At 40.3% G+C, this 27,169-nt stretch overlaps 2 protein-coding genes across 3 annotated transcripts in view; both read right to left on the reverse strand.

Annotated features, from left to right (window-relative positions):
- Positions 1–77: 77 nt before the first annotated feature.
- Positions 78–6,578, reverse strand: SNRPD1 (small nuclear ribonucleoprotein D1 polypeptide). Its single transcript, XM_074575222.1, has 4 exons — positions 6,145–6,578; positions 5,396–5,472; positions 2,584–2,775; positions 78–257 (listed from the first exon to the last, which is right to left on the reverse strand). Exons 1-4 carry the CDS (start codon positions 6,471–6,473, stop codon positions 181–183), a joined length of 675 nt encoding a protein of 224 aa, XP_074431323.1. The 5' UTR covers positions 6,474–6,578; the 3' UTR covers positions 78–180.
- A 1,587-nt stretch (positions 6,579–8,165) lies between these two features.
- SACM1L (SAC1 like phosphatidylinositide phosphatase) overlaps positions 8,166–27,169 on the reverse strand; it is a 31,926-nt gene continuing 12,922 nt past the window's right edge. The window contains exons 4-21 of one of the 2 annotated variants that reach the window (XR_012585546.1): positions 26,646–26,773; positions 25,290–25,439; positions 23,603–23,662; positions 21,974–22,007; positions 19,155–19,256; positions 18,280–18,365; positions 17,996–18,082; positions 17,459–17,527; positions 17,273–17,352; positions 15,288–15,386; positions 12,877–13,015; positions 12,581–12,650; positions 12,419–12,491; positions 11,865–11,958; positions 11,688–11,780; positions 11,494–11,512; positions 10,939–10,996; positions 10,181–10,252 (exon numbers count right to left, since the gene is read on the reverse strand). Coding sequence is in view for 1 of the 2 variants with exons in the window: in XM_074575223.1 (XP_074431324.1) it covers positions 10,116–10,252; positions 10,939–10,996; positions 11,688–11,780; positions 11,865–11,958; positions 12,419–12,491; positions 12,581–12,650; positions 12,877–13,015; positions 15,288–15,386; positions 17,273–17,352; positions 17,459–17,527; positions 17,996–18,082; positions 18,280–18,365; positions 19,155–19,256; positions 21,974–22,007; positions 23,603–23,662; positions 25,290–25,439; positions 26,646–26,773 (1,559 nt within the window). In the remaining variant the exon portion in view is untranslated. Of the gene's footprint in view, positions 10,253–10,938; positions 10,997–11,493; positions 11,513–11,687; positions 11,781–11,864; positions 11,959–12,418; positions 12,492–12,580; positions 12,651–12,876; positions 13,016–15,287; positions 15,387–17,272; positions 17,353–17,458; positions 17,528–17,995; positions 18,083–18,279; positions 18,366–19,154; positions 19,257–21,973; positions 22,008–23,602; positions 23,663–25,289; positions 25,440–26,645; positions 26,774–27,169 lie in introns of both variants that reach the window. The other variant, XM_074575223.1, reaches the window with a different exon arrangement.

Genomic DNA, 27,169 nt, shown 5'->3' on the forward strand with positions numbered 1-27,169 from the left:
ACATGCTTAGTCTGCAGCAGCCTCTAGAAACAGGACATTCCTCCCTCCCCAGACTTCACTAACAAAGGAAAGACAACTTTTTCACATTTCAGTTTATTAAAAATGGATACCATAAACAAGACCTGTACAAAAAAATATCCGAAATTGCCCAGAATTTGGTAGCAGTTGCATGGTGAGAAGTTACCGTCTTGGGCCCCCTCTTCCTCTTCCACGACCTCGGCCTCTGCCACGGCCTCTGCCACGGCCTCTTCCAGCAACTTCGCAGATGAAACAAAAAGGATAAATCAAGTGAGACCCAGGAATACTCCCATTTTGAGTAAAACATTCTCTATCAAGCATAAACAACATAATGTCTCATCATGGGGAAGCAGTAAGCCAGATATTAAGTCTGTTAATACTCAGTAAGTTTCAGACAATATTTTCATCTGTTGCATATGGTTTTTCAGTATATGATTTCCATAGACTGCAGAAAACAAGGGGATATAGCATCACAGTTGGCTGCTTCCAAATGCTGTAAGTCTGACACATGTTTTGTGTTCTTTCTTTTTTTTGATAAAATCTAGTTTTTCAGGCATCAGAAAAAGCATATGCAAGACAAGAGTATTCTGTTACTATTCATCACAGTGGAAAAGATATATATTTTTTGCCACAGCCCGCATTGTGGTTTATAAAGTGCTCTGCTAAAGGGAAATGCGAGTTTTAACACACTGTGAGATTCGCAAGCTCAGGCACCATGTGAAAGGGCAGCATTTTGAAAGGATCCCAGCACCAAACAGCTCCTGCTGTTTCCAATGACGCCTCTGCCAATTTCAGACGTGATTCTCAGGCCAAGGTCTTGGCTGTGTGCTCCTACTTTTAAATACTGCTACGTAATGATAAAGGGAAGACAGAATCACAGAATTCAGGCTGCAAGCAACTGCTGGAGGTTATATGATCCATATGGTGATAACGTGTCATTTTACCCCATTTTGCTAAAGAAATACAATCTGTCTCATCACGTTGCAAGGCTACCCTACAAACTTTTGAAATTACTGGTTAAAAAGATACCAAGAAACTTAAAATTCTGTGGAAGTGGGTAGCTGGGCAAGAGACACACAGTGGCATACGCATTCAAGAAGCAGGCTGCAATAATTATTCTGTTCCATCTGATGGTATTAGATTAGAAACGCAGTAACAACAGAACGAGCAGAGGCACAGTGAGAAACAAGGCATCATTTGTTTTGCTGGCAATAAATTGACTTTTTGTAAAACACACGGGAGCATCAACACCGACTCAACGATGACAGCATCTACGTGCATCAGTAGAGAGTCATGTTCACTAAGTGCCAGCGCACTCAGACCCAAGGCACACGTGCCACATACATCTCTCAGCCAGCATCCTGCCTTCCGCTGACAATTTCATTTGCCAAGGACAGAGCATGAGTTACAAGCTTCTGAAGCCCAAGGGCATTTACAGATTAAGGTAAAATGCATCACAAACGCAGCTGCGGTCTATGAGTGCTTCGGTACAGCAAAGATGCAACGAGTATTAAACCGAGGTAAATAGCACTATCACAGCCCCTCTTCTTTCTTCAAAGTTAAAAAGAAATGTTCTTGTTCACATCACATCGTGAGGTTCAAGAAAAAGTAATCCAACCATACTCCAATTTCTCCATGTAGTCAGATCATTTTTAATGGATGTGAGGGGAGCAGAACACTTTCAGGAGCTTTACCCTTACTCTCTATAAAGACAGCAGCCATAACACTTGTACTTAGCGATGCACGCACCTGAGGGTTCCTCTTATCATTTCAGTAAGGTAAGCACACCAATTTGTAACATATGCACAGTCACAAACCACAGACCCAAAAACTTAAAACGCTAATTGCAGGAGAAATGATATGACATCATTTTAGAGCACAATTAGCTTTCACTTGAAACTTACCATTTTAAAAACACACAAATTAGCTGCTGGGCAAAATATATACTGCCTGAAGACAACCCACAGATTTTCTGGGTTTTACTGGATATTAATCTTTAATAGTGTGGATTAAAACTGAATTACTCTCTGAACTGTCAGGCTTCCAAGGAACAGGTTTTTCTTCAACAACCTTTTGGAAAAAAAGTTCCAGGAAGGTCTCTCAAATTCAATTCTCTGACAGATTTTTTTTTAATCCACAATCAAGCGAGATTTCAGTGAAGCATTCAGCTTTAACAGGCTGTTCTGTACTTTCTCATTAGGCTGTGTGAAGTTCCCCAGACAAACTGGGGAAACACAGCAGACATTCGAGAAGAGGAAATGTAAATCTCTGGTGTCAATGCAGAGACTGTGATAGGTAAAGATTTATTCAAGCTTAAAAACATTATCATTTTTAAAAACAGATGTATGAAAAGCCATACGCATAGGTTCACATGAAAGCAAGCTCTACAGAGGTTAAGAAGGTGGGCAAGGCAGACCTAGCCAGTTCAGTACCAAACCCTCCAGGATGAAAGAATTAGCTACCAAACGCAGATATTAAGACATTCACATCAGACACCTTCAGATTCAGAATACTAAAATGCACACAAAGGCAGAACAAACACAGACCGGGAAAGCACAAACTAACCTGCTTCTCTCTTCTTGGATTTGACTTTTGGTTCCACATCCACTAGCAAGGTATCCAGAGGCAAACTGTCTGGCAGAATGAAGTATCGGATGTTATTCCCTCGAATACTCAGCGTCTCCAGCTGTACGGGTTCTCTGTTCTTCAGCGTCATTTTCACTGCTTTGAGATGCGTATTCATACTGACATCCACTCCTGAAACAGCACAAGTCTAATTTCAGGCATGAACGCCTACAAAATGGTCCCTTGTTGGCTATTTTTAAGTATGGATGTGCTTCATTAACACCTGCTTCTGCCATTCATTAATTAAGCTTCTAACTGAAGGAAACAACATGTCTTTCTCTCCCAAATTATGCTCCCTAATCTATTAATTGCTGCCTTCGTAGTGATTTTGTAAATGATTAAAACAATTCCTTTGAATAACAAATGAACTACTGCTTATTACAGAAGTCCAATTCTAGTCTTTTGACTCTTTCAAAAAGAAGCAGAACAAACCCTTGAGGAGGAAAAATAACCCCGATCATTTCCTCTTTCTGTAAGAAAAACCTCTAACTGCCAAAGCAGCATTTATTTTCTGATAAAATACATCTAATACTAGTGTGATACCTTCTACGAAAGTACGTAAAATACACTAGAAACAATCACAGTGGTTACAAGCTCTGTAAGCAGCCAGTGCGTAAGAACTGTATGCAGTCAGTACTGTGCCCACCAGGCAGTGCTAAGCACAAAATCCAAAACTAGAATAAAGTCTCAGTTGAATGCACATATTGAATAACAGCCCTGAAAAGTATAAAAAAGCACCCTATATTAATTTTTATTTTGCATATCACAAGTCTTGCATGGGATTTGAGCTCAAACTATGAAGATGAAAACGAGGGTAACTTTTTCAGATCAAAAATTTAGGTAAAAGACAGTTTACAAACACCTGCTAATTCAGTCACAGAGCACCCACGTGAGCAAAATCTTGTGTGTTCAAACTTCTGTACCACCAACTCTTTGTGGTAAAAATAATCACTGTTTCATTTCATAAGCATGGAAAGACATACTGTAAGATGTCTTATATGTAAATATGTTATGTAAATAACGTGAGTAGCAGGCCAGAACCAGAAGAACCAATTGTGCTGTGTTTATTCCATATATTTTTCTGCCCTCTCCCCTTACTTCTAGATTTTACACAGTTCTCCCGACACCTGCACTCCACCTGACCTGTCCCCTTGGTTTCCCTAATGCATTACATTAAACCCGCCTCTTCAGCAAGCCTGCTCTGGCCGACATACCACAAGGAAGAGGAGATTATACAATTTGCAGACAGCATAGCAATTATGAACACGGTTCACACACCAGTGTGAAGGGAAGACTGTCAATTTTAGAAATATGGATCCCATTCAAAGTTTTTAGAGATTTTTAGCAGAAAATGAGAGAGAATTTACTCAACAATTAAGCCTGCAGGAGCACTGAGGTCAGGAGACAAGCAGTTTTTGTTTGCTTCCTACCTAGCTGGGTGCAACAGAGCATGCTGCAATCAGATACCGGGGTAGCGCATTCAGGTCTAATCAAAGATGATAGATCCGGCTGCAGAACAATGTCAGTTTTTAACTGCCAAATCTCAGCAGATGGCTACTGGCCAAAAAAGCACCTAAGCAGTCCCCTGGAATACAAGTCTGCCAAGTTTGAATTTTATTTTTTTTAACAGTGTCTGGGCAGAAGAGCTTCTAGAAGTAGCCTGAGGTGAGTGAAGGAAAGGAGATCAAGCACGTTCATCAACTTAACCGTAAGGGTTTGTGTCATTAAATATGGTGCCCCACCTGCATAACAGGTTGTCTCTAAAGTAATGCCAACATGAACGTTCTCAGAACAACATCCCTCACTAATAGTATTAAAGCAAACAAAACAGTCTGCACATTTTTCAATACGTATGAGAACCACATAATGAACAATTGGGGCTTTTCCTGCACCTATCAGTTCAGTGACACAAAGAAGCACCTGCAAGACAATAACACTCACAAACTCATATCACAGACGTTCGGCAACAGCACGGGACCAGATTCCTGACACCAGGATTCCTTTCTGACCTGTATCAAGCTATCTGTTTTCAAATCAGTTTCATGAACTCAATGCAAGTATATGCAAAGATACACTTCCACCGAAGTTCACCTTAAGCTGAGCAAAACCACCCTCGACAGAAATAATTGTTTTTCAGATTAAAATTGCCTATGCCCAGTTTAACCCATTTAAGACTATATCAACACTTAGCATTTGCCATTTATCTGTACTACCATTTAAAAAGTTCCCCCTCTTCTGGTGATTCATCTGTAAGGTTTTTGTCTGACTATAGCTTATTACAATTTCACAAATGAAAGTCAGATGTACTGAAAGACCTTATAGAAATTTAGCTGCGTATCCACTACCAGTTTGATATGGTAGCAGAACTACTTCACCAGCGTTACCGTGCTGCCAAAATTTTACAAGAATACCACGCTTACACCAGCTTTGCCAACGGTTTGGAAAAGTTTTACTTCCTTCGACCCCAAGCCTGTTTGTAAGCAAAGCCTGCAGTCAGGCTGGGAGCTCCCAGGACTACAGTGAATTTACTGCCTCCCAGCGACTTCTGCAAACATCCAGGTTCTTCCACAACAAGCACGCCTTCAGCTTGCACATAAAGATGAGAATTACAAAGAACACCTCCCGCTTCTTACAGAAAAGGTCCCCACAAGAGGGAGCACGAAACAAAAAAGCTCAGTCCAAACTACAGCTGCCAGCTGTTGGCAGAAAGGTAACGGGCGACACTATGCCGTAGTGTCCCATCCCGCCATACCTGTGATAGTTCCATGCACCTGTGTCCCATTCTTCAGTTCAATGGTCACAGTCTCATGGCTCAGCTTCATTAGAAACCTAGAAATTAAAAAAAAAAAAAGAAATTGTTCACGCCTACATAAAGCCTTACATGTTTAATATCCTGATACAGAAAACCAGTAAGCACCAAGTATTCACACATCCTGAGCTTCCAAAGACAGCGTTCCCAGAGCTCGTGGATTCTGTTGGAGACGTTGACTGAGGCCTTACATGAGAGCAAGACACAAAAACCCGGACAAACCCTGGGTCCCACCTCACCACCGGGAGCGGGGACACTCGACAGACACAATGTTGAACCTAGCACCCTGCTTCCAGGCCAAACGGCCACTACCGTACAAGAAGGAAACGTTATGGAGCTTGTTAATACCTCAGGAAGGTAATTCTAACCCAATCTGGGTGTTTGGTTTTTTCACCCCCCGGAACGGGTGGTTTTACTGAGGAACCTGCGTGGGCCCCGGGTCCCCGCCGCCGCCTGACCCCCCGGCCCGGCCCTGCAAGACGGACGGCCCAGCGCCGCCGCCACCGCCGCCCCCCCGGGGGGTCCGCAGGCGGCCGCTGCCGCCCGCCCCAACGGCCGGGGGTGAGGGAAGGGGCCCGCGAGGCGGCCGTTAGCGCGGCGGGAGGCGGCCGTTGAGCGCGCGGGCGGCGGCCGTTGAGGGCGCGGGCTTCCCTGCCGCGGCGGCGGCCGTCAATCCGCCTCCATCCGCTCACCTGACGAGCTTCATGGCGGCGGGAGGCCGGCGCTGCGGCCGGGCGGCCTCGGGCAGGGACCGGCGGCCGCCCCGCGGGGAGAGGAAGAGCCCCTGGGCGAGAGGGCCCCGAGGCGCGGGCGGTACGAGGCCTCCTCCGAGCAGGCCGCGCCGCGCCTCGCCGCTGGCGCCAGGAAGCGGCCGCCGTCCCCAGCGATGAATGGGCGGAAGGGGCGGGAGCAGCGGCCCCCCCTCCTCCCCCGGCGGGGCGGCGCTTGCGCGCTGCGGGGCTGGGCCGCACTGAGGGAGGGAGATGGCGGCGGCTGCGGGGTGAGTGGGGGGTTTACGCATAAAAGGCTGTGGAAGCCAAGCTCGTCTTCAGATGTGACAGTGCAGAAGCAGTTCCAAGTATTTTTTTGTTGTTTTTTTTTTTTTTGTAAAGTAGTTGATTTTTAAACCCACTCTTAGCTTCCAAAAAGAAAAGCATCCAAGCAAAACAAACAAAAAAAAGTACAGCCTTTAAGTAATTAATTTCTTTAAACAGCTTCAGGATGCAGTTTTAACAGTAATAATTTTGTCTGTGTAGGGGAACCTGTAGGCCCCATCAATTTAAAATACACACACCAATCTTTTAAGAGTATTTTAGGCAAAGACAGCTCAAGTTTGAGTTGTGATCAGTTAATGCAACTGTCTAACACACAATACAACGGAAAAAAGAGCTGATGGGTGCCTGCACTGAGAGAGGGAAAAGGAGACAACAACTTTAATTTTCATGGCAAGCACCTTTTGCTGTGGTCAATAAAAACCCCTGAAGCAGCATGGCAAGGGAAGAAGTAAAGAGCCACCACTACTTGCTCTCAGTTGCTCTCAGTTGCTCTCAGTTGCTCTCAGTTGCTCTCAGTTGCTCTCAGTTGCTCTCAGTTGCTCTCAGTTGCTCTCAGTTGCTCTCAGTTGCTCTCAGTTGCTCTCAGTTGCTCTCAGTTGCTCTCAGTTGCTCTCAGTTGCTCTCAGTTGCTCTCAGTTGCTCTCAGTTGCTCTCAGTTGCTCTCAGTTGCTCTCAGTTGCTCTCAGTTGCTCTCAGTTGCTCTCAGTTGCTCTCAGTTGCTCTCAGTTGCTCTCAGTTGCTCTCAGTTGCTCTCAGTTGCTCTCAGTTGCTCTCAGTTGCTCTCAGTTGCTCTCAGTTGCTCTCAGTTGCTCTCAGTTGCTCTCAGTTGCTCTCAGTTGCTCTCAGTTGCTCTCAGTTGCTCTCAGTTGCTCTCAGTTGCTCTCAGTTGCTCTCAGTTGCTCTCAGTTGCTCTCAGTTGCTCTCAGTTGCTCTCAGTTGCTCTCAGTTGCTCTCAGTTGCTCTCAGTTGCTCTCAGTTGCTCTCAGTTGCTCTCAGTTGCTCTCAGTTGCTCTCAGTTGCTCTCAGTTGCTCTCAGTTGCTCTCAGTTGCTCTCAGTTGCTCTCAGTTGCTCTCAGTTGCTCTCAGTTGCTCTCAGTTGCTCTCAGTTGCTCTCAGTTGCTCTCAGTTGCTCTCAGTTGCTCTCAGTTGCTCTCAGTTGCTCTCAGTTGCTCTCAGTTGCTCTCAGTTGCTCTCAGTTGCTCTCAGTTGCTCTCAGTTGCTCTCAGTTGCTCTCAGTTGCTCTCAGTTGCTCTCAGTTGCTCTCAGTTGCTCTCAGTTGCTCTCAGTTGCTCTCAGTTGCTCTCAGTTGCTCTCAGTTGCTCTCAGTTGCTCTCAGTTGCTCTCAGTTGCTCTCAGTTGCTCTCAGTTGCTCTCAGTTGCTCTCAGTTGCTCTCAGTTGCTCTCAGTTGCTCTCAGTTGCTCTCAGTTGCTCTCAGTTGCTCTCAGTTGCTCTCAGTTGCTCTCAGACTGAGATACAGAGGTGGCAGTGAAGAGTGGAAGGTGACACTAATGGTAACTCTTACATTGGGCACAGCGCAAGATCTTCACAGGCAACAAGCAGAGACAAAACCAAACCATCCTTCTGGTAACAAATAGCTCCTAAGGAACAATTTATGCAAAGTCCACTCCAAAGCACAAAACACACCACAGACAGTATATCTAGAAAAGTTGAACATTTTATTGTCATTTGTAAGTACACCGTTTGTGATTTTAGAAGTACAGACTCTTTGCAAAGCACTGAAATACAGGTGCCTTCCAACTTCTAAAACCTACACTATCCTATGTCTTACAAACCTTTTTTATTAGCGATTCAAGTTTGGTCTTTGCTGCAACAAGTTCTTCACCAAAGATGCCAAGATTTAGTTTCAGACTGCAAGACAACCCAACCAAGTTTCAAACGCCACCTGCCAGTGAGCCATCAAAACCATGACTTTCAAATACCGAGTCTATGATCTTCTTGTACTTTGTGCCCATAATGGAGTTCACCTTTGAAAATTTTAAGTTAGAGGATTTTTCCAGTTAGCGGTCAACTGGCATTTCCATTACAGCATCTAGAAGCAAACAGATACTCATAGTGCTTATGAACAGGTTATGTTTACACAAAACCTAGAGAGGCCTCCAGAAACATTCAAGGTTAAAATGAACAGTTAAACAGTTGCAAAAATCTGTACATATTTTCAGTCATAACACAAGGAAACACTGGAGCATCAGTGTTCTGTGTTCTAGCTTCAATAGTGACAACTGTGCTAGTCCTAGTATTCTACATGTTTCTCCCCCCCATTTAAATTTTATAATCGCAATCTGAATATACAGCTGTACTTACAGGAAATATTAAACAATGCACAGCGCCTTAAGCAAGTTCCATGTCTGGTTTTGAACAAACCATATAAAATAAGTGACAAAATAGTTTAAAATTGGTCCTTGATTAGGATTACTTATTTTTATACAGCTTGGAAGCACTAAATGTAGAGACACACATTTATTATTAACCAGCACAAATTATTCTGTAGCTTTTTTTTCCTTTTTTTTTTTTTAAAGAACATGTTACAGTATCATGCATGAAAAGCAAGCTGCTGCTCCCAAGTGCAAACATGGAGTTGAGAGTAAACACTTTTTGCTCATGTTGTTATTCCTTCTTCCATAAATTATTTCAACATAACCAAGAATAGAAGCAGCCGACCAGCAAAACAATATGAAGTTCACCTTTTACGTTGTGACCCATTCTTAAAGTAATGGAATACTTTGGACCTTTAGCATAAGGAAGGTTCAATAAACACTGCAAAGGATTTTTACATTCTTTGATTTCATTTACATCTTTAGAAAGAAAATTCTATATTTTAACTTGCTAACTAATGAATCGTCATCTGGAGACTGTAGTATTGAAACAGTGCAAGACATTTGCAACTTCAGGAACATCCAATTACACCGTCCTTTCACCCAAACAATGATTAGTAGAATATTGCATCAGTCCTAGATAAACAAGACAGGACAAAAAGCTCATTTTAGAGGAGCATTAGGATTCAAAAATCTTTTATATTTAGTGACTAGAATCCACACACAAATATGCACGAAGGACTCCATAACATGGACTTTATCACAACAAATGTAATCCAGCTGTAAGTCATGGAACTAGACGTTTTATTGGTATGAAGCCATATTTGCTCAGAGACCACAATTAGAAGCTCTATTATTAATGCTTCAATGTTTGGGATTTTTTGACACATGAACAGCATCAGAGCTCTCTCCTGTCAAGACAGAGACCAAAAATTCAGCTGAAACAGCCCAGGTGGACTATGAGTTTAAGCAGTCCACTTACGCCCTAAAACATTCCAGACACCAAAAAGCTGGCTTTCATCTTTGCATTACCTCAGTAAGAACGGAGCCCTCTCCACTAATGCAATATTCCAAAGACCATTGCAACTGACTGTCGAGTCAGGTCTCAGTTGAAAGCTACCACCACAGGACATAATTTTCTCCCCCCCCAACCCCCCTGCTGCCAAGGAAGAATGTTAAAAAGACCGCTATTCGGTGTGGAAAGCAGGTCAGTAGAGACTCCAAGTGTGGCTTGAGGAATCCTCAGTACCAAGCCGCTTTCCACACACACAAATTCAGTCCATCTTCTCTTTCTGGACCAGCTTGGGGGCATCTACAAAATCCTTGCCATTGTAAAGGATGATAGCAAAAGTTCCAAAGCTTGCACTTCCCCAGAAAAGCACATAGGCCAGTGTCTCAGTCCACGTATCACCTGTTAAGAATCAGATAAACATTTTAGTTCGTTATCTCCGATTACCAGACTTTTTTTAGTACGAGAGCAAAATATTTCAAGCCATCTCTCAGAGCTCTGCTGCTGTCAAGTGAAGTTAGAAGTCCTTCATGGGTACTGGGGTCTTTTCTTTTTCAATTTCCTTACCTAGGAAAACTGTGTTTGCCACACAGCTCCTAGAGTATTTTGAACACACAGCTACAGAATTCAGAGTCAAGAACTCTGCTGGCAATAATGTTAGAAAATTCAAGGCAAAAAGCAGAAGGCAAAAACCTTCACAACTCCCAACACAGACTCAGATTACGGGGACATCTATCACAACAGGCTTATGCCTATATCGGACTTGTCTGACATCTGCGCAGAATTAGGTAGGTATTCTCTTCTGGGAATTCCTCCAGCCTGTAATAAAGCTAGATGTCTACTCAGGGGCAACTAAACCTGGGGGGCAATTAACTGCCCCTTAAGTGACTTAACGTTGTTTTCTCTAGTACCTCAGGCTTTTCCATATTAATAAAAGAGTGCTAACCCACAATGTCCAGAGCCACGCTCAGACACCTTTTAGTATGACTGAGAAGCAATTTTATACTGGATAGTTTCTGGTAACCATTTCTAGAAGCCCACACACAAGCAAGTTAATTTTGTGAAACTAAAACTCAATAGTGACTTACCAGCCATTAGCAAACAAATAATGCACATGGAGAAAGCAACCACCATAATAATAGGCAACTGAGAAAAGAGAAAAAGAATAATCATTTAATATAGTAGCACATATATTCCTTAATTTCCTTTCAGATAGGCTAAAAAGCTATTTACTTGCTTTGCAATAAAGTTGCTTTAATTGCCAATTCACCCCCTGTAAGGTACAACTAAAATTTTGAATAGTTCCAAAATTTGGAAGAGTGTGTTCAATAACTGGGTTAAGAATTAAAATACATCTATTAAAAGATAGGTCGAGGTTTGTGTTTAGTTTTAAAAAAAAAAATGCACCAGCCACTAATTAAACCCATTATGTCCCCAAATCCCATTTCACAAAATAGAAGGGAGGGGAAAAAAAAAAGTTTTGTGTTACAGTCTGCTTCTGCATGAAGTACGAGAAGAGATCTTCACAAGTTTCTTCTGCAGAAGGAAACAGTCATTGATGGTGACTAGTAGAATTACTCCCTTTCAACTTGATGAAGCAGATTTTTTTAAAAAAAAGAAGCAAACAGCAGTTTTTTCAATACCTCAGTGGGACTCCATTTTCTGTCAAGGAAACAGTTTGGGTTTAGTCCTATATGCAGGTATCACAGAAACACAACCAGATTATAGGGAACGCTTCATTGCTAAATAGACAAGTTCTATTTAGTCATTTGAAGCAAGCAACTAAAAAGTTGGTTTTATGTGTTTTTACAATCACGTATAAAGTCTCCATACTCACAGCTAAGAACTTCCAGTCTTTCTTGACATGTAGAGGACTAGCGGGTTCCACTTCATCCACTGAATAATTCCCAAGAAAAAGATCAATCGCATCCTGGACAAGAAACAGAAAGCAAGAGTTAAAATGCACAGCAGTGTTTATCAAATCCATTTCCCCACAGCTAAAAGCCTAACTTACTTGTCTAAATCCATCAGAAAAGTTATTTTTGTAGTAACGTATTAATGAGTTCCAGCCATCCATTATTAAGCCCCACTGAGTTCTCTTCCCAGTTCTGCAAGAAAAAGTTTTGAAAAATATTTGAAATTGATCTATAAAATCAGGAAGATAATTTCAGATTTGAAGTTCTTTCACTGCTCAAATGTGTACTATGTTTGATGAATACCTGCATGTAAATACGTTTATCTAGTGCTGCCTCTGCATTACTGCTGCACATACTTGTAACGAAGTCTGAAAGTAAAATGACACTTCTCTCCATTCCACAATATAAATGTGCCTTGAAGGGGCACACTTTTTGGTTTTATTTCCAGGTAGCCTTTTCTCCTTTCATATAAACACAGTGAAGAATGGTGGTGTTCTGTAAATTTTAGTGTGACATTTTACAAGTTGAATCACCAAAAAACTCATTAATGGTCTAAGTCCCAAATTAATAACCTTCTCAGGTATGAAGACTTAAAGAAAATCCCAAACATGCCCAAAAACCCAGGCGGCCTTTACGAGAAAGGCTGACTTGCCTTGTGTAATCCGTCTTTAAGGCACCGGTTCCAGCATATTGTTTGGCACAAGCATTCGCATTATCAGCCCATGCTGCGAATAGGAAAAGATTAAGAAAGATTAAGGAAGTTATGTACTCCGTTTAGGAAAAAGTGATTGTTTGAACTCTGTAAATGGCCTACCATTTTTGTAGATTTTCTCAAAGTCTGCTTGCTCTTCAATTCTCTGTCCAACATGCAGAACACCTAGCCTCTAAAACAGAAAGTACATTGAAGCTTACTAGTAGTTCACTAGAAAAAGAGGACTTGCTTTCAGAAAAAGCTATATTTATTAAACTAGAGTCTGGCCAATACATTTCAAGAAAGTAGTACAGTTGCTCAGATATGCAAGCTGTATTGAAGTGTTAAAGTTACATTTCCATTCCAAACAGAAAGCCTCTTTCTTCTTCCAGTTTGTTAAACAGGAATAAAATATTTACCTGAAGCTGGGCTTGAAGAGATCGGCGTGCTAGCAAGCTCTGAATCACATTAGTTCGATCAAGGCAGTCCATGCAGTTACTGCGGAATATTCCTTCCTGCTGAGTCACAATTTTGCCGTCGGAATCAACTAGAAAATAACTAACACATACAGTCCACCTTAGTATTTGTGGATAATAGTACATATAAACCACACATTTTCAGAAGTAAGTATTCTAGCAACCAAAACACAATTGTCTTGAGCATACAAAGACTTCTTAGCCATGGCTTTCAACCTTGAAGCCTCCCTGAATTCTTCCCCGCCCATACTGAAAAGCGACATCAAGATATGAACATTTAGTAATCTCAGGGCAGCATTCACTCTTATCATTTAGACAGCCAACCAGCAATATTGAGTTATATGCCACTGGGAAGAACAGTTTCTGGTGCAAAATCAGTGACTTGCGTTTTATTCTTTTCAGTTATTATAGGGTCCTAGCTCCACAGATACCAAGATCATTAGCAGAGTGTAACAGCAGAAGTAACCAGAATTGTATGTACCTGGTCACCGGTTCAATCCGGTCAGCAGTGCATTAAAAAGTCATAAAAGCTGTCAAATCTTGAAGGCCACTACTGAAAATCTGCTACTGTCACTTATTCTTCTCTCCATGATGTGAACATCTGGGGGAACCAGATGTTCCCTCTTCCAACTGCATATGCTAATTGTTACCTCAGTCTTTTTAATCAACTAAACCAGGTGTTTCTAGTAATTGCTAACAAACAGCTCATTTTAAATACTGAATTGTATGCAAGTATTCTGATAACTGACCTGATAAAATAAATACACTAATCGAGTTATTGGTTTGATGTGTGAACGGGACAGAACTACACTTGTTCTTCTGCCACAGCATTAAGCTTCCAGTTGCCTAAAAATTTACAGATCATATTCTGTAGATTAAGCTACTCCATTATGTAATTATGAACTTTGAATGTGAACCAGCACATGATCCACTGTTACTGAACAGCATTTTAAAATGATAAAGTCTTAGAGTCATGCAGTACTAAAATCAAGAGCCTTAGAAGCATATGCATTTACTTTGATCAACCTTGTGTTAACAGGACCCATTTCTGTCATTCTGAGAGAACTAGTTCTGTTACACCAAATTTTACATTTGTTGTATGATTAAAGGAGACAATAACACCTATGAAATCTTCATTTTCCCCCTTCTCCCCACAAGCTTTGCCTAGAACTGATATTAGCATAATTAGTGTAGTTGAAGAGTAGGCATTTCTAGTTAATAAGTGCTGCATCTCCTATAATTGCTCTAAAAAAATTAAAAGCAAACAGAACACCTCCACCAAACCCAACCCAACTCCCTCCACCAACCCCCAAAACCCACCAAGCCATCTCCCCCTTCTGACAGTTCTTTCACAACTGGATTTAACCTGCAGAAAACAAGAGTTGTTTACCTCCTGCAGTGTTGCAGAATTACTTTTTAAGAATATCAGAACCCAGACTTTTCTGTTCCTATTTAAGCAATAGTCACCCTAGATGAAACAAAACAAGGCAAGGTAGAACCAACCTAATCTTGAGGAAGAGCCTTCATTTTTGTACCTTGTTTGATGGCCTTCCCCCCCCGCCCCCAGCTTCATTTCAAGGAAACCTGGCTCTTTTGTGAGGCTCCAATGGCAGGTGACAGTGAACAAGTTCTGTGATTCAGTATACATTCTAAGAATAGAGTATCCTTGCTGTACAGGAAACCTATATGCTTATTTCTCCTGATTTGAAATGCTCAAAACCAATTTATTCTTCAGCTCTTCAGGCATTTTTTAAGGCTTTTTTTTAGTGGTAGACTAAATGTCCAAATCAACTTTATATGACTAAACAGAATGAGAATTTGTTTCCTTGTGGGTTACTTATATTAGCAAGGGCTAACCATCAGTGCCAGTACCAAGGTTTGGTGCCACAAACAATGTGTATTAGAGAAACTTTTAAAAAGGGAGTAGGTGCCTGTGGAAGGAGCACTAAGGACATTATAGCAGAACAGTCTGCTATCAACACCACATGGAATTACTCTTGGATGAAAAGAAATATCACCTAAAGTGTCTTTTTTTTTTTAATAGTTTCACTTGTATGCACACTCATTTCTTTATCTAACCTTTTACCCAGAGGTACAAAGGCAGCTCATGAATCACAATGCAGGGTTGCTATGATTCTCAGAACCATTTTATTAAGACATAAAAATGGGCTCTACATCTTACCCACTACCAGATCTTTAACCTTGCACGTGGTATCAGCAAGAGACCAGAGATATGGAAACACTAATGCATGTGATTGCATCTTCTTAAGCGTGGCTTAACTCAAGACAATAGAAACTATGAGAAAGCGGTCTCATTTTAACAGTACAGAAGTAAGAGAACTGCAGAGCCTTACCTAAATTCATCTTGCTGTTCTGCTAGTTGATCCATCAAAATCTGAAGTCGATCCCACCTCATCCGACTGCACTCTTTATGGAAGTCAAATGCTATGTATCTGTTCAGAGAGAGAAGCATCTTTTTAGATTACATGTGCACTGCAGTGAAGGTCTCGGAAAACCCCACAGGGGAGGGCTGATCTATGAAACAGGTAGTCACAGACGATTTGTTTTTCTTTAGAGATAGCTTCCGGCAGGTACCTGTGGATTTTGTCAGTGCTCTGTAATCCTCCTGAGGCTGCACCCCTAGTGTGCATGGTGACAGCATTTACATTTCTTTACAATACACTACTAGTCTGGGGAAGTACACATTCAGTTCCAAGTTACTCATTCTACATTCTGGCTAGTACTTTTTTCCCCAGAAAGTACAGAAGGGATATGCATCTCATTTCATCTCTCTTCTTCCCCACCAGGATTTTTGCCCTCCTCTTTTCCAAGCAACAGCATTGGGAACTTCAGTGCACTTTGAAAGAGACACAGGTGTTGAAATGCAACATTCTTTGCTGACACGCAGCATAATTCCCTTGACAGCTCTCTAGAAACTTGAGACAGGTTCTGTTTAAACAGCTAACCTACCCTGTCATAGGAAAGTTAAACAGCTACTGACTTGGAACAAGATTTTAACAGCCAGTTCATTTTTGGTAAGTGGTCTAGATGAGTGGTGTTTGATTCAACATTTTTTTATATATATATCTATATATACACACACACTTGCTGTGAATTACAGGGCATTACATTCCTCCCCTCAAGTATTCATAATCCAAAAGTTATTATTTACCAAGTTATCAAGACTATTTGCATGAACAAAGATGGTATATATACACTGAAGACTCAAGTCTTAGTCTGGCATCAAAAGTGATTAACAAAGAAAAAGAATTATGGCAGCATTAAGAAAATGGGGCTGACCGCATTTTAACATATACAGAAAAGCAAGCATTACTAAAACACACGCTAACAGAATTTTCCATCTTTATTTCCACCAGATGACTGTATAGCAAAGGCACACAGAATTCCATGAGCTTTGTACAGCTAAGCTGTCAATACCAGCCTAGGTGTGAGACTGAGGAAAGAGCTCACCTGAGAAGCGGTCTTTTTTTAATAAAAAAAGAGAAAATTCCACACTCCCACACCAATAGCACACACAAACACGCCCCTAAGAGTAGTAAAAGCAGCACACAGAAGTGAGACAGACATCTTTCTATAAATACCCTGGTGAAGGCAGCAGCAGGGCATCATACAAGCAGAAAAAAGCTTGGAAAAAATTCCAAGTATGTCAGGATTTATAAGGGCATCTTGATTATATTCTCTAATTCCTTAGTTATACTTGGACAGAAGGGAATCCGTATTAAAACACGATGCCATATTGCTTACAAGTAGGATTTTGTCCTCTGACATACATGAGTGACAATACTACACAGCAATTTCAAGGAAAAGGTAGAGGTGTCTGTGGGAGCCGGATGCTAGCCCTCCCTCCAGAAGTTAATGAAAGCAAGCACAGGCAGGTTGTAAAACTGACTACTGCACTCAAGATTCCCACAAAGAGATGGAATTTCTCCTGTGATTAAAGCGCATTCTCCACTCTCTTAGCCCACTGTCAACAGATGTCCAGACATTTAAATTACATGTTCCCTTACTGTTTCCTCCTTTATCTCGATACTGGTTTGCTCACACTCAGCACTCAGTTCTCACAGCATACTATTACTCCAATACCAGCATTACCATTGCCTCTGAGCTCCCTTCTTTATTCTGTCTGTCTGCTTTCTTTGTCCCATATTCGCTTCACAGTCTCACTTCTTAGAATGTGAGCTCTGAGGTAGGGGCATTGATCATATGCAGGCTACTTCATAAAAATAAAACTCAAACAAATCAAACAGTTGGTAAAAGCTCCCAAAGAGCTGATCACTCTGTGGGTCTCAGAGGCAATGCTCAACTTTTAACACAGTACCTGACCATTCCATTTGCCATGCTGTTCACCATTTTCGCAAATGTTTGCTCAAGAGGTTTCTCTGAACCTTTTTGGTTAACCTGGGAGAAAGAAAAAGGGGGGAAAAAAAAAAAGGAGAGACCGTATTACTCAAAAGCCTGCTTAGAAGAACAATAGCTTTTTCAGGAAGAACAAGTGAAAGCATACCAAGTTGACAATCATTTGCTTTCCATAGCTAATTATTTGCGAGTCAAAATGTCTTTGGAAGCCATCCATCTAGAAGAGAAAGGAAATGTGTTGACAGATGTATGCTACTATTAAGATCTGTGATTTGCAAGAAATCTCTATAATCCTCTTTTTGTATCATCTATGATGCCACTTAGGTAGCTTTATAGCTAAGAGGAGTGTTTGATGTTCTCTGTTGTGCTAACACATTTCTACTTTCATCCCCCCCGTCCATTCAGCTCTTCTTATTAAACAAGGCACCAATAATGAGTACTGTGGAGCTACTAAAATTGTTGCAAAAAAGAACCAAAGAGAAACTACCCCCACTGATATCTGGATTTTTTTCAGGCTCTGAACTCATCTTAAGGAGCACAAGGCTTCTTGCTACTCCTTTTTAAATATAAAGCTCAATTGAGTATTGCTGATTTTTATTCTTCTGATTACAGTTTGTTACCCTATCACACAAACACATGCCCAGAAATACATTAAAACCCCAAGACACAACAAACACTCACATACATGATTTACTGACTTGCTGATCTGTGGCTTTGGTTTATACTTGAGGTTTGGTCTTTGAGACCAGAAAAAAGGAATTGATCCGCGGGTCTGCAAAAGAATGGAAATAGTCTTAAACAATACAATTTAAGAAAACTAATGAACTCACTTGCCATTTAAAAATAAAGCAGACTGGTTTAATTTGTTTATTTGTGAGCATGCACATCTTCTATAATCTATATTCAGAAGTATAAACAGAGCTGTCTATTTATCTATCTTCAGCCAGTGAGCAGTTCCTTACACTTTACCTGAACAAACGATGCTTTGCTCCCCTTGTAATGCACAATTTGTTCTGTTTCAACAAAGTTAGCAGCATGTCCTTCTGAATCGATACCTATGGAGGAAAAAGACCCTGTTAAGCAGCTCAGACTGGTGCAGAGCAGCAACAGTTTACCAGCAAAAGACTTCCTACCCTTCCCTTTTAAGCACTCACAGAAAGCAAGAAAATAACACAGAGCTTCCTGAAGATGGTAAATTAAACACACCTTTGGCAAAAGTTTAACATGATCTATACTAAATTTAATTTGAAGAAGCACAGTTGTGTTTAACACTTTTAATATTTATAGTCGTATAAATTGCATAATTTAATACAAAATAAAATACAAGTGCTTTGACACTGATATATTCACAATTCAATAGCAGTGGTACTGCAGAAGCTGACCAATTTCTTCAAGAGCACGTATGCTGAGACTATGAACAGAGAAAGTGATTTAAATCAATTTCTTGTTCACTTTTTAACACAAAATAATTAGAGGACACCACTATTCAGGGCTCCCCTGCCAGCACCAATGATGCTCTTAGTTGAATTTACTGCTAGGCCAGAAGGGCTATTACACACTTGCATTTAACTCCAATAAAAACAGTAAAGTGTTAAAAACCTCTACAAAACTTTTGCAGTTATGTCTAGGAGGAATAAAGAACAGTGTCAGTTTTAATAACTACCAGAACATGCTTCAGTTCATCATACAGGTTCCTAATATTTTCTTTGGAGCAAGGACCTCTTGAGACAAACTATGTAAGCTTTTTTTTGTTCAAGTCATTATACAGCAGTTACTCTTAAAGGCAAGGCACATGTATAAATGGAATTTGCATTATTTTAAAACAAATCAATTTGCTATTTTACCTCTTACATAGTAGCGTACACCAGCCCTGAAACAGCTTCTTCTGGAAACAAGCAGCCAGTCAAAACACTTTCCATTTATAGAACAAGAGTGCATAGTGATAACTAATAAATAACACTAAGGAAAGAAACTCCAAAATTTCATTAGGATATTTTCATATATGAAGAGGTAAGAAACATCAAGGAGCCAAGCGACTGTATTCAAAGAAACTTGTAAACATTTCTCACACCAGTAAGAGTTGAACATTAAACTTGTGAGAGAGTAACTTAATATTAGGATCATTGTGCTCATCAGAAAAGGACAGGCTATAGGTGACGTCACTGATGAACGCACATTAAAACTGCTATAATTTTGAGAAAACAGGATTCTAAAGAAGATTAATAATCTCATCATCCTATGTATATCATTAAATGGACTTACTTTTGAAGTTCTGTTCAGTGCTACATCCATCTCATCCATAATTTTATTAAGCTATCTTAACAGTTTCTTGCCCTTATTGCTTTTAACAAAAAATACCATTCCAAAACATTTTTCTAGGCTTTTAGAAGATTGATTATCTTGGGATGTTATACTGTGCACCTGTAAGTGCATCATACATCACATTTACAGATGCCCGAACTACCAGTAAGGTAGACTGGCTTTCCAATCCATTCCAAGAAAAAGAATGAAAATGTAGGAAGTCTCCAGTGGGAGTTTCTTCGGTAAGAATGTTTTCCTGCTCAGGCTGAATACCCAAAGCATCAGGTACGCCATAATCAGGGACTAATCAACAAACAGCAGCCATTGACAACTGGTTTCAGTTTTAGAGTCTTGTTCTGGTTAATTTGGACTACAGTAAACTATCACGTCTAATGGCGACCAGCATTCATCGTGAATAACTTCTCCAGGTAGATTCACAGCCTTTCATCCTTCGCCCCTAAAAACTGAAACCTACATCTTTAAAGTAAGCAAAAGATCCAAATGGTCAATTTTTGCAAGCTGCAGTATTAGCATACTGCAGTCTTCTATTCTTTAAGGAATCTAGGTACTTTGTCTTAAGGTTGCTAAAGTAAATAAGATATATTTTCTTTTCTAAAATAGCACATTTTACAATGAAATCTAGATTCTGCATTTATGATTCAAAGGGGACATAAAGCAGCCATGTCACACGTGACTGCCTGAGCTATGCTGGAGCACACTGACTGCATACATGGAAGATCTTGATTCATGTGTGCATTTGTACTGTATGTTAAAAATTCAAAAAAATGTAATACAAGTTTGCCCTACACAATCCAGAATGTTCTCACAATTCTTAAATTAGACTGTGGAAAAGACCTATTCCTCTGCTTTCCTGGAAAAGTACTGCCAGGTACTACACCCTTTAATCCAACACTTGTACAGCCAACAGTTTCCTGCAAGAAGGGTTACTTCTAAACTTAGCTGCTTAGCAATAGTCAGCCCATTTTCTGTCTGCAATCTGTCCTTAAGTGGCTTGCTACTTGCTATTGGCTACTTTCCACATGTACACAAAAAAGGAAAAGACACAATTTGTTGTTCTTTAGTAGGTTGGGGTTTTTTTTTTGAGCAGCATGGGAAATATTAAACATAATCTAGGCTTTAGGTGATCAAAGTCTTGATTACCCAAGCAAATCCATTATTTCTCATCACTGCAAGACTAGAACCCCAGCACAGATAGTTGAACAAAATATATTTAGGTTTATACAGGGGGGAAAAAGAATCTTTGATTTTACTGAAGTAACTGCTAGTGGTGCTGTAACAGTTCTGCTTAAGGCTCTTCCTAGCATTTTCATCACTAAAAATCCAGTTTCTTTGAGTTCCTGCGTTCTCTAAGGTATTTGGTTAATATTAGAATTACAGCAAAACATACATTAATTATGCTAATTATTCATATAGTGAAAATAGGACAAATGAAGGTGTTAACTGCAGTCTGCCAATTGCTAATTGCAGTCCACCCAGACTCTTCCACCCAGGACCTGCAGGATAAGGACTGGGTTGTTCTGACGGTTCCCTTTTGCTATCTTTCCTTGCTTCCCCACCTACTCCCACAACATTTTCCATTAAATGAAGACACAGGAAAGAAGGACTGGAGATCTGCCAGCTGCTAACAGTCCTACCAGAATAACCAATCCAGCCTGGAAGCCATTCCCTACACACACCCGAGGGGCCTTTGCAATGGAGGAACTAAGGAGACTGCGGCATGAGTTGGCCTGTGCAGTTTTGCCTGTCCTTTTTGTGCTGCCAGTTCAGGAGCACCTGGAACTTATTGTTGATCCCGCGCTGCATGATGAACACTACCTCCAGAAAGCATCAGGCTTACTCACAGCATACGCCCCTTCTCAAAAATAAACTCACGACTGCTTTGCTGAAAAGGCTATTACCCGAAGCGTTGGTGCAGGAAAAGCAGCTGGCTAGGCAAAGTGTTCCAGGAGCCTTCAGCAGCACTCCTTTAAGTCAAAACTGTTCTCCCTTATTTTAAATCCAAACTAAATGCTAAGTGAAGGTATCCCATAGCAAGATAAAAAGTACTAAGGCTGATGTGAGAGCATTTGCTATGTTCATCTTAACCTTCAATCCCACTGAAAGACAGTTATGCACTTCATGCCTGTAAAATGAAATACGTTAAGCCTTAAAAGCAGAATATTCAAGTGAGTTAATATATGATTGGGCTATCAAACAATATGTAATGCTCGTATCTGAACAAAGTCCAACTTAATTCTGACAGTGTTCCCCGTTACAGTTGCCAACAGAGCAGCCTCATCAGCAAGCATTTTGCTGTTAGACTACAATATTCAGTACTGAGCTTTACAACATGAAAGGATACATCCGTGCATCACAGGAGTAGCAAACCTATGGATCTGAAATACATACACAGAATACATTAAAAATAGTAAACACAAGCAGCCAAAAAAGATAAGTGAGTGACTATGCTTTGTCTTATAGTTGGGTTGGGTTTTTTTTTTTATAGTTTTATATACTTCATATTCTTTACTTTGTTTAGGGTGCAGGAATTCTTTCTGAGAAAAACAGTTCAAAATTGCCACATACGTAACCCTTATTAGCAGCAGGGGAAGAGTGAAAGTCTAATCCTAATTAAGTGACCCTGACAAAAAAAACCAAGCTGCTTTGTCCTCCTATACATGGCATTTACTCTTCTACAAACATGCCAGATATAAAGCAGTACACGCTGAAAACCTTTTGATATTGTATGTGCTGTACCTCCACAGCAGGATGTAAGCAGATATAGTAGTAAACCACACGGCTTCAGTAAGAAATACTTGTATGTGATTAATACTTCAAATGCTTGTTCCAGGGTTTTCCCCCATCCTGCCACTCCTGAATAACTTGGGTCTTTCAAAAACATTTAAAAATAAAAAATTTCAATACTAGAAGTCAGAAATACTACATCTCATTACCTAAACCTGTTAACTATAGCAAGCCACCTGTACTGGCTTCCTCACGTATCAGTTATCTCCCTTTTCAATTTCTGTGTTTTGCCTCCTACGTCTTTTTTCACCAGCCAGCCACACGTGGCTTTCTTTGCTGTTCCCACCACAGCTTCTCTCTCATTTCCCAAGCTTTGTTTGCATAGCACTATCCAAACCATACCCAGTCATATGGCTCTGGAATATGCACAACAACCTTTTGCTAATTCATATCTTCACATTCCAGAAGCACTGCACAATCCAGCCTTTTGGAACAGTGCTGTCTAATGTAAGAGCACATCTCCACAGGTTACTGAGACAGAAATAGCAGCAGTGCGTCATTCGCTTTGATAAATGAGAAGTACTCAGAGAGAAAAGGTTGCTGTAGTGCAGACAATTCAAGAAGTTTAACACACATCTGAAATCTCCAGTAGGAAGGAGCTTAGATCAGTCTGGCCATCGAGGTACTACAGTTGTGGCTCATGGTCACGCACTTGTATTTGCTGAACTAAGTGAATTCAAAGGTTACGCTGTGCTAGTCTTCATTTGAAATAAACTGAAAGAATCTAAACTGTCAGTCTAATTCTTAATTATCAGCTTTATGACCTATTCACTAGGCAAATCTAGTTTAAACTGCACTCACAGAGAAAGTTGCTAGCCAATCTTAGAATAAAGTGACAAGCTGAACCTTACCCATACCTAAAGATAAATAAGTAGCTAAACTTCAAAAAGTTTGAGAGCCGTATGCTGTGCCGTGTAACTTCCCCATTGGTTTAAATGTGCACGGTCTCAGCACAGTATCTTCAAATGCAGTAAAGTTGACTCTGGAAAGGTCTAAGTGTACTACTGAGACATTGACATAAAGTTGGAAGTTTGAAAGCAGGAGATTGTCACTGTGCTAAACTAGAAGATGAATAGCCACGTTACACTAGATTCTGGCTGTCTGATATGAGAGACAGGAACCTGTGGTATACATATAATAGAAGTATATTCATTCTGTATTAATATAATCATTACAAAGCATTTACCTCTGGTTGAGCAGCAAATTCTCTAAGAAGATGCCCATTCCATACAAACCGTGGATCTGCCTACAGCAAGAAAAAAGCCAACGTGCTTTTAGAGGTAGTCAGTTCTGTTTAATTCCACATAAAAGGACTATGATAGTATCCATGCATTACACAAGCTGAGTTGAACAGATATACGTGGAGATGGAACATCCTTCTTTCATCAGTACCATTCATAACCTCAACTAGAAATCTAAATAAAATAAAAACAGTTAAAAGAACTACAGTTCTCTCCAATCTTTAGGAGTGTTGCCTGACACTTCAAGCATGCTGAACCATTAACAGCTGAGCTGCAGTATTAGGAGAACATTCCAGTCTTTGCCCTAAGTAAACAGGGCTTGAAGAAATTTTAAGAACAGTAGCAAGGTAACACTCCTAAAATGGACAGAAGGTAAAAATGCAAGGAGTGCTGTATGCAATAATCAACAATTATGAGAATCAAGTGTTAAACGATACTTGTAGCTTAAAAGACTAAAGTATTTATTTTCCACTGCGTAAATGATCCTCCTCAACTTTGTGTATTTCCTATTCCTAATTCACCTCAAAATTGTCTTGAGCAGGTTGCTGAGTGTGTTCCAGAAAGCGACCAGATTAGTCACAAGAGTGACATTTGCTGCAGAATGTAATGCAGGCTCTGGGGAAGTGGCATAAATCGCAACTTCAAGATGGGGGAGGCAGACAATACCTCACTGAGGATGAGGGTTAATTCAAGTTTAGTGTTGGAACAGTCCTTTGTCTAACAGAAAACAATAAATACAACTATCTGCCAGAAACTGATCAAGATCCTGCAGGTAGGATTCTTCTGATAGTTCCTTCTTGTTGCAATGAGAAGCATTCAATATTGAAGTCAGAGGCAAACTTTCACTTGAGTTTAAATTCTTAAATTCATTTAAGGCAGACTGCAGAAAGTACTTCTAACTGCCTGATCTAGAAGTCTGCCATCATATCTGAAAGATTTCTAGAACTTCACGTGGCTCACAAGCTATCAGACATAAGGAAGGGTGGACTAGTATGCCCAGCCACAACCCCTAATAGTTTCAATAAAACCCCACAGTGCTGAGCAAACTCGTGTACTGAAGCATTGCAGACCAGCAATTTCCAGCCCTAATTCTAACCACCCTACGAAGAAGCAAACTCAAACTATAACTTGACTCAGTACTCTCTGCACACTTGCTTGGCTGCTTCTTTTTTCCCCCTTGCTGTCACCTTCTTATTGCAGAGAACTGCCCCAGTACAACTCAATTAACAAGGCTACAGAGATAGTATAGTTACACAGTTTAGCAACATAATGCTATTTTTTGCTAGTTCTATTATAAGGATTTGCATCTAAGCAACCAGTAAATCCGTTTCACTAGTTTAAATTAATGATTAAAATAGTACGGCCATTTTTAGTTTAACAAAGGACCATAAATGCTTTAATAGTAGCTGCTGCCATTTAGCATATCACTCATTGTAAAAAAAGAGAAGGTTTAAGCTCCAGTGTAACAGTACCACTGATTTCAGCATCATACTCCTAAGCTTTATGTAAAGTTGCCTTTAGTGACAGTTTGTTTTGACATCATTTAAACACCAGCTGCATAAACTAAACTTAAGCCACGCAGAACTGATTAGCAATGTCTGAGGCAGACACTAAGCAAAATGAAATCCTTACCCTCTCTAGAAGGCTCATTTCCTGGAACTCTGGGCTCGTGTTGGCTAACCGTTGCAGAGTGTGTGTTAGGTCATACGTTGTTGAGAAGTAAAATCCATCCATGCTCAAGACATGACTAAGCATTGATAAGAATACTTTATTGTCCTGCAACTGTTGAGTGGAGGAAAAAGAAAAGGCCTCATTTATTATTGTGAAAATATTCTTATAAGCTGCTACTACTTTTTGAAACGATGAGATGAACTTTGCCAGTATTCTTGCAACATTGCAATGACATCATGCAGATATTATCATACAAGAAGGAAACCATGAGATTGCAATTTTGATACTAGTTCACTGATAACTTGCAGCTAGCACACGGCAACCAAATTCTGCAAGAACAGTGGAGAGCAGAGAACAGTATTCCTGTGAGATAAATAGCTACTGATATTAACCTAATTTTAGCTCCTTTAAGCAAGAAGGAACCCATTAGTTTCCGTGAAAACCATTCAGTCAAAAAAACGAGACAAGATGGCAATGCAAAAGAAAGGATATAATTTACTATCAAGATTACCCCAATAACTAATCTGTGTTCTGGTTCAAGTTTTGATTAACCTCATTCCTTTCCCAAAATAGTATGAGATTCCCTTTCAGCTCTGTGAGTTAGACACACTTATCTGCTCTTTATCAGTCCACAACATATCTGTTTAAACAACCTTCATCCTTTCCCTCCCTCTCAAAAAAAAAAATCAATTCTTTTCCCTGATGGGCAATTACGCAATTGAAGAATTCAATAAATTAAGCAAGACAGGTAATTAGATGACAGCAAGGCAGCTTATTGTAGGGGCTAGCAGAATTGTAAAGCTGTGAGAAAGATGTATTAGGAAAAGCACTGTGATTTTGTGGACTGGCTCAGGAAGCTTGTTTTGTAATAGGCTGCATTTGTGAGATCTATTACAAAGCAGCACTGAAGCACCTCTGCAGTATGCCAGGCAAACAAAGCCTTCATGAAGGTCCTCAGGGGAGAAAAGATGAGCCAGGATTTAGGAACAAGAACAGAGATGCAGCATGACGGTACACCCCATTCTCCCACACTGCACCATCGTAAAAGGGGGAAAACGTACAATATGCAGATCAAACTCTGGGGATGATATTTTAAGTTGCACAATGTGAGTTTCTTACATTGAATGACATAACTTCATATACATCTATACCCAAGTATTACATCAATTATAGTAGCCTGAACAAATCAGAGAATAAAAGCGTAGTTCAAAGAGCTTCTTAAAAATTTTTTCCATAGTTTCATCAAATTAGGTCCTATGGTAATAGACATTAACATAAGATAACATTCCCCTACAATCCCCTCATCAATCCACCTACCTGAATATCAGTTAAGTGCAGCATGGTCTTTTTGTATGAGAGGATGTCAAAGTCTGTTGCTTTCCAGATTGCATGACTGAAAATCTCACCTACTTTTTTCTTTTTTGTTATTACAATAAGATACGTGCCTGTAAATGAGAAAGAGCAAAAGTTGTTGGTTTTGTTTTTTTTTTTTTTTAAACAAAAAGCAACATAGATACACATATTAAGAAAAGCAGCCTATAACCACACCAGAAAACTGAAGCCAATAGGAAAAAAGTTACACCTAGGACTTTATGTTCTTAACAGTAAGAGGCTGGAACAGAAATAAAACACACTTGTTAAGCTACCCACTTCTCTGTGCTCACAGATCTTGAGCTACTCATTAAGTTTAAGAAATTAAAAAAAATTGGACAAGATGAAAAAAAAGTGTCAGCTACTCTTCCTTCAGACCAGAGACGGTCCGAAAGTCTTGAGGCTTGCAAATGCAGAAAGAGGCCAATGGTCTTGAATGTGGTTTGGAAAGCACAGAGCAAGTCAGAAAT

This window comes from Larus michahellis, chromosome 2, assembly GCF_964199755.1.
Source record: "Larus michahellis chromosome 2, bLarMic1.1, whole genome shotgun sequence".
Taxonomy (NCBI): Eukaryota; Metazoa; Chordata; class Aves; order Charadriiformes; family Laridae; genus Larus; species Larus michahellis.

What these genes read in the sequence shown, in the direction of transcription:
- SNRPD1 (XM_074575222.1), bottom strand. Translation starts at nt 6,473, where the DNA reads ATGCGTAAACCCCCCACTCACCCCGCAGCCGCCGCCATCTCCCTCCCT. An exon ending in GCCGCCATGAAGCTCGTCAG is followed by an intron (nt 5,473 to 6,144) that starts GTGAGCGGATGG and finishes TTTAATTTCTAG; the next exon opens with GTTTCTAATGAAGCTGAGCC. An exon ending in GGTGCATGGAACTATCACAG is followed by an intron (nt 2,776 to 5,395) that starts GTATGGCGGGAT and finishes GTGCTGTTTCAG; the next exon opens with GAGTGGATGTCAGTATGAAT.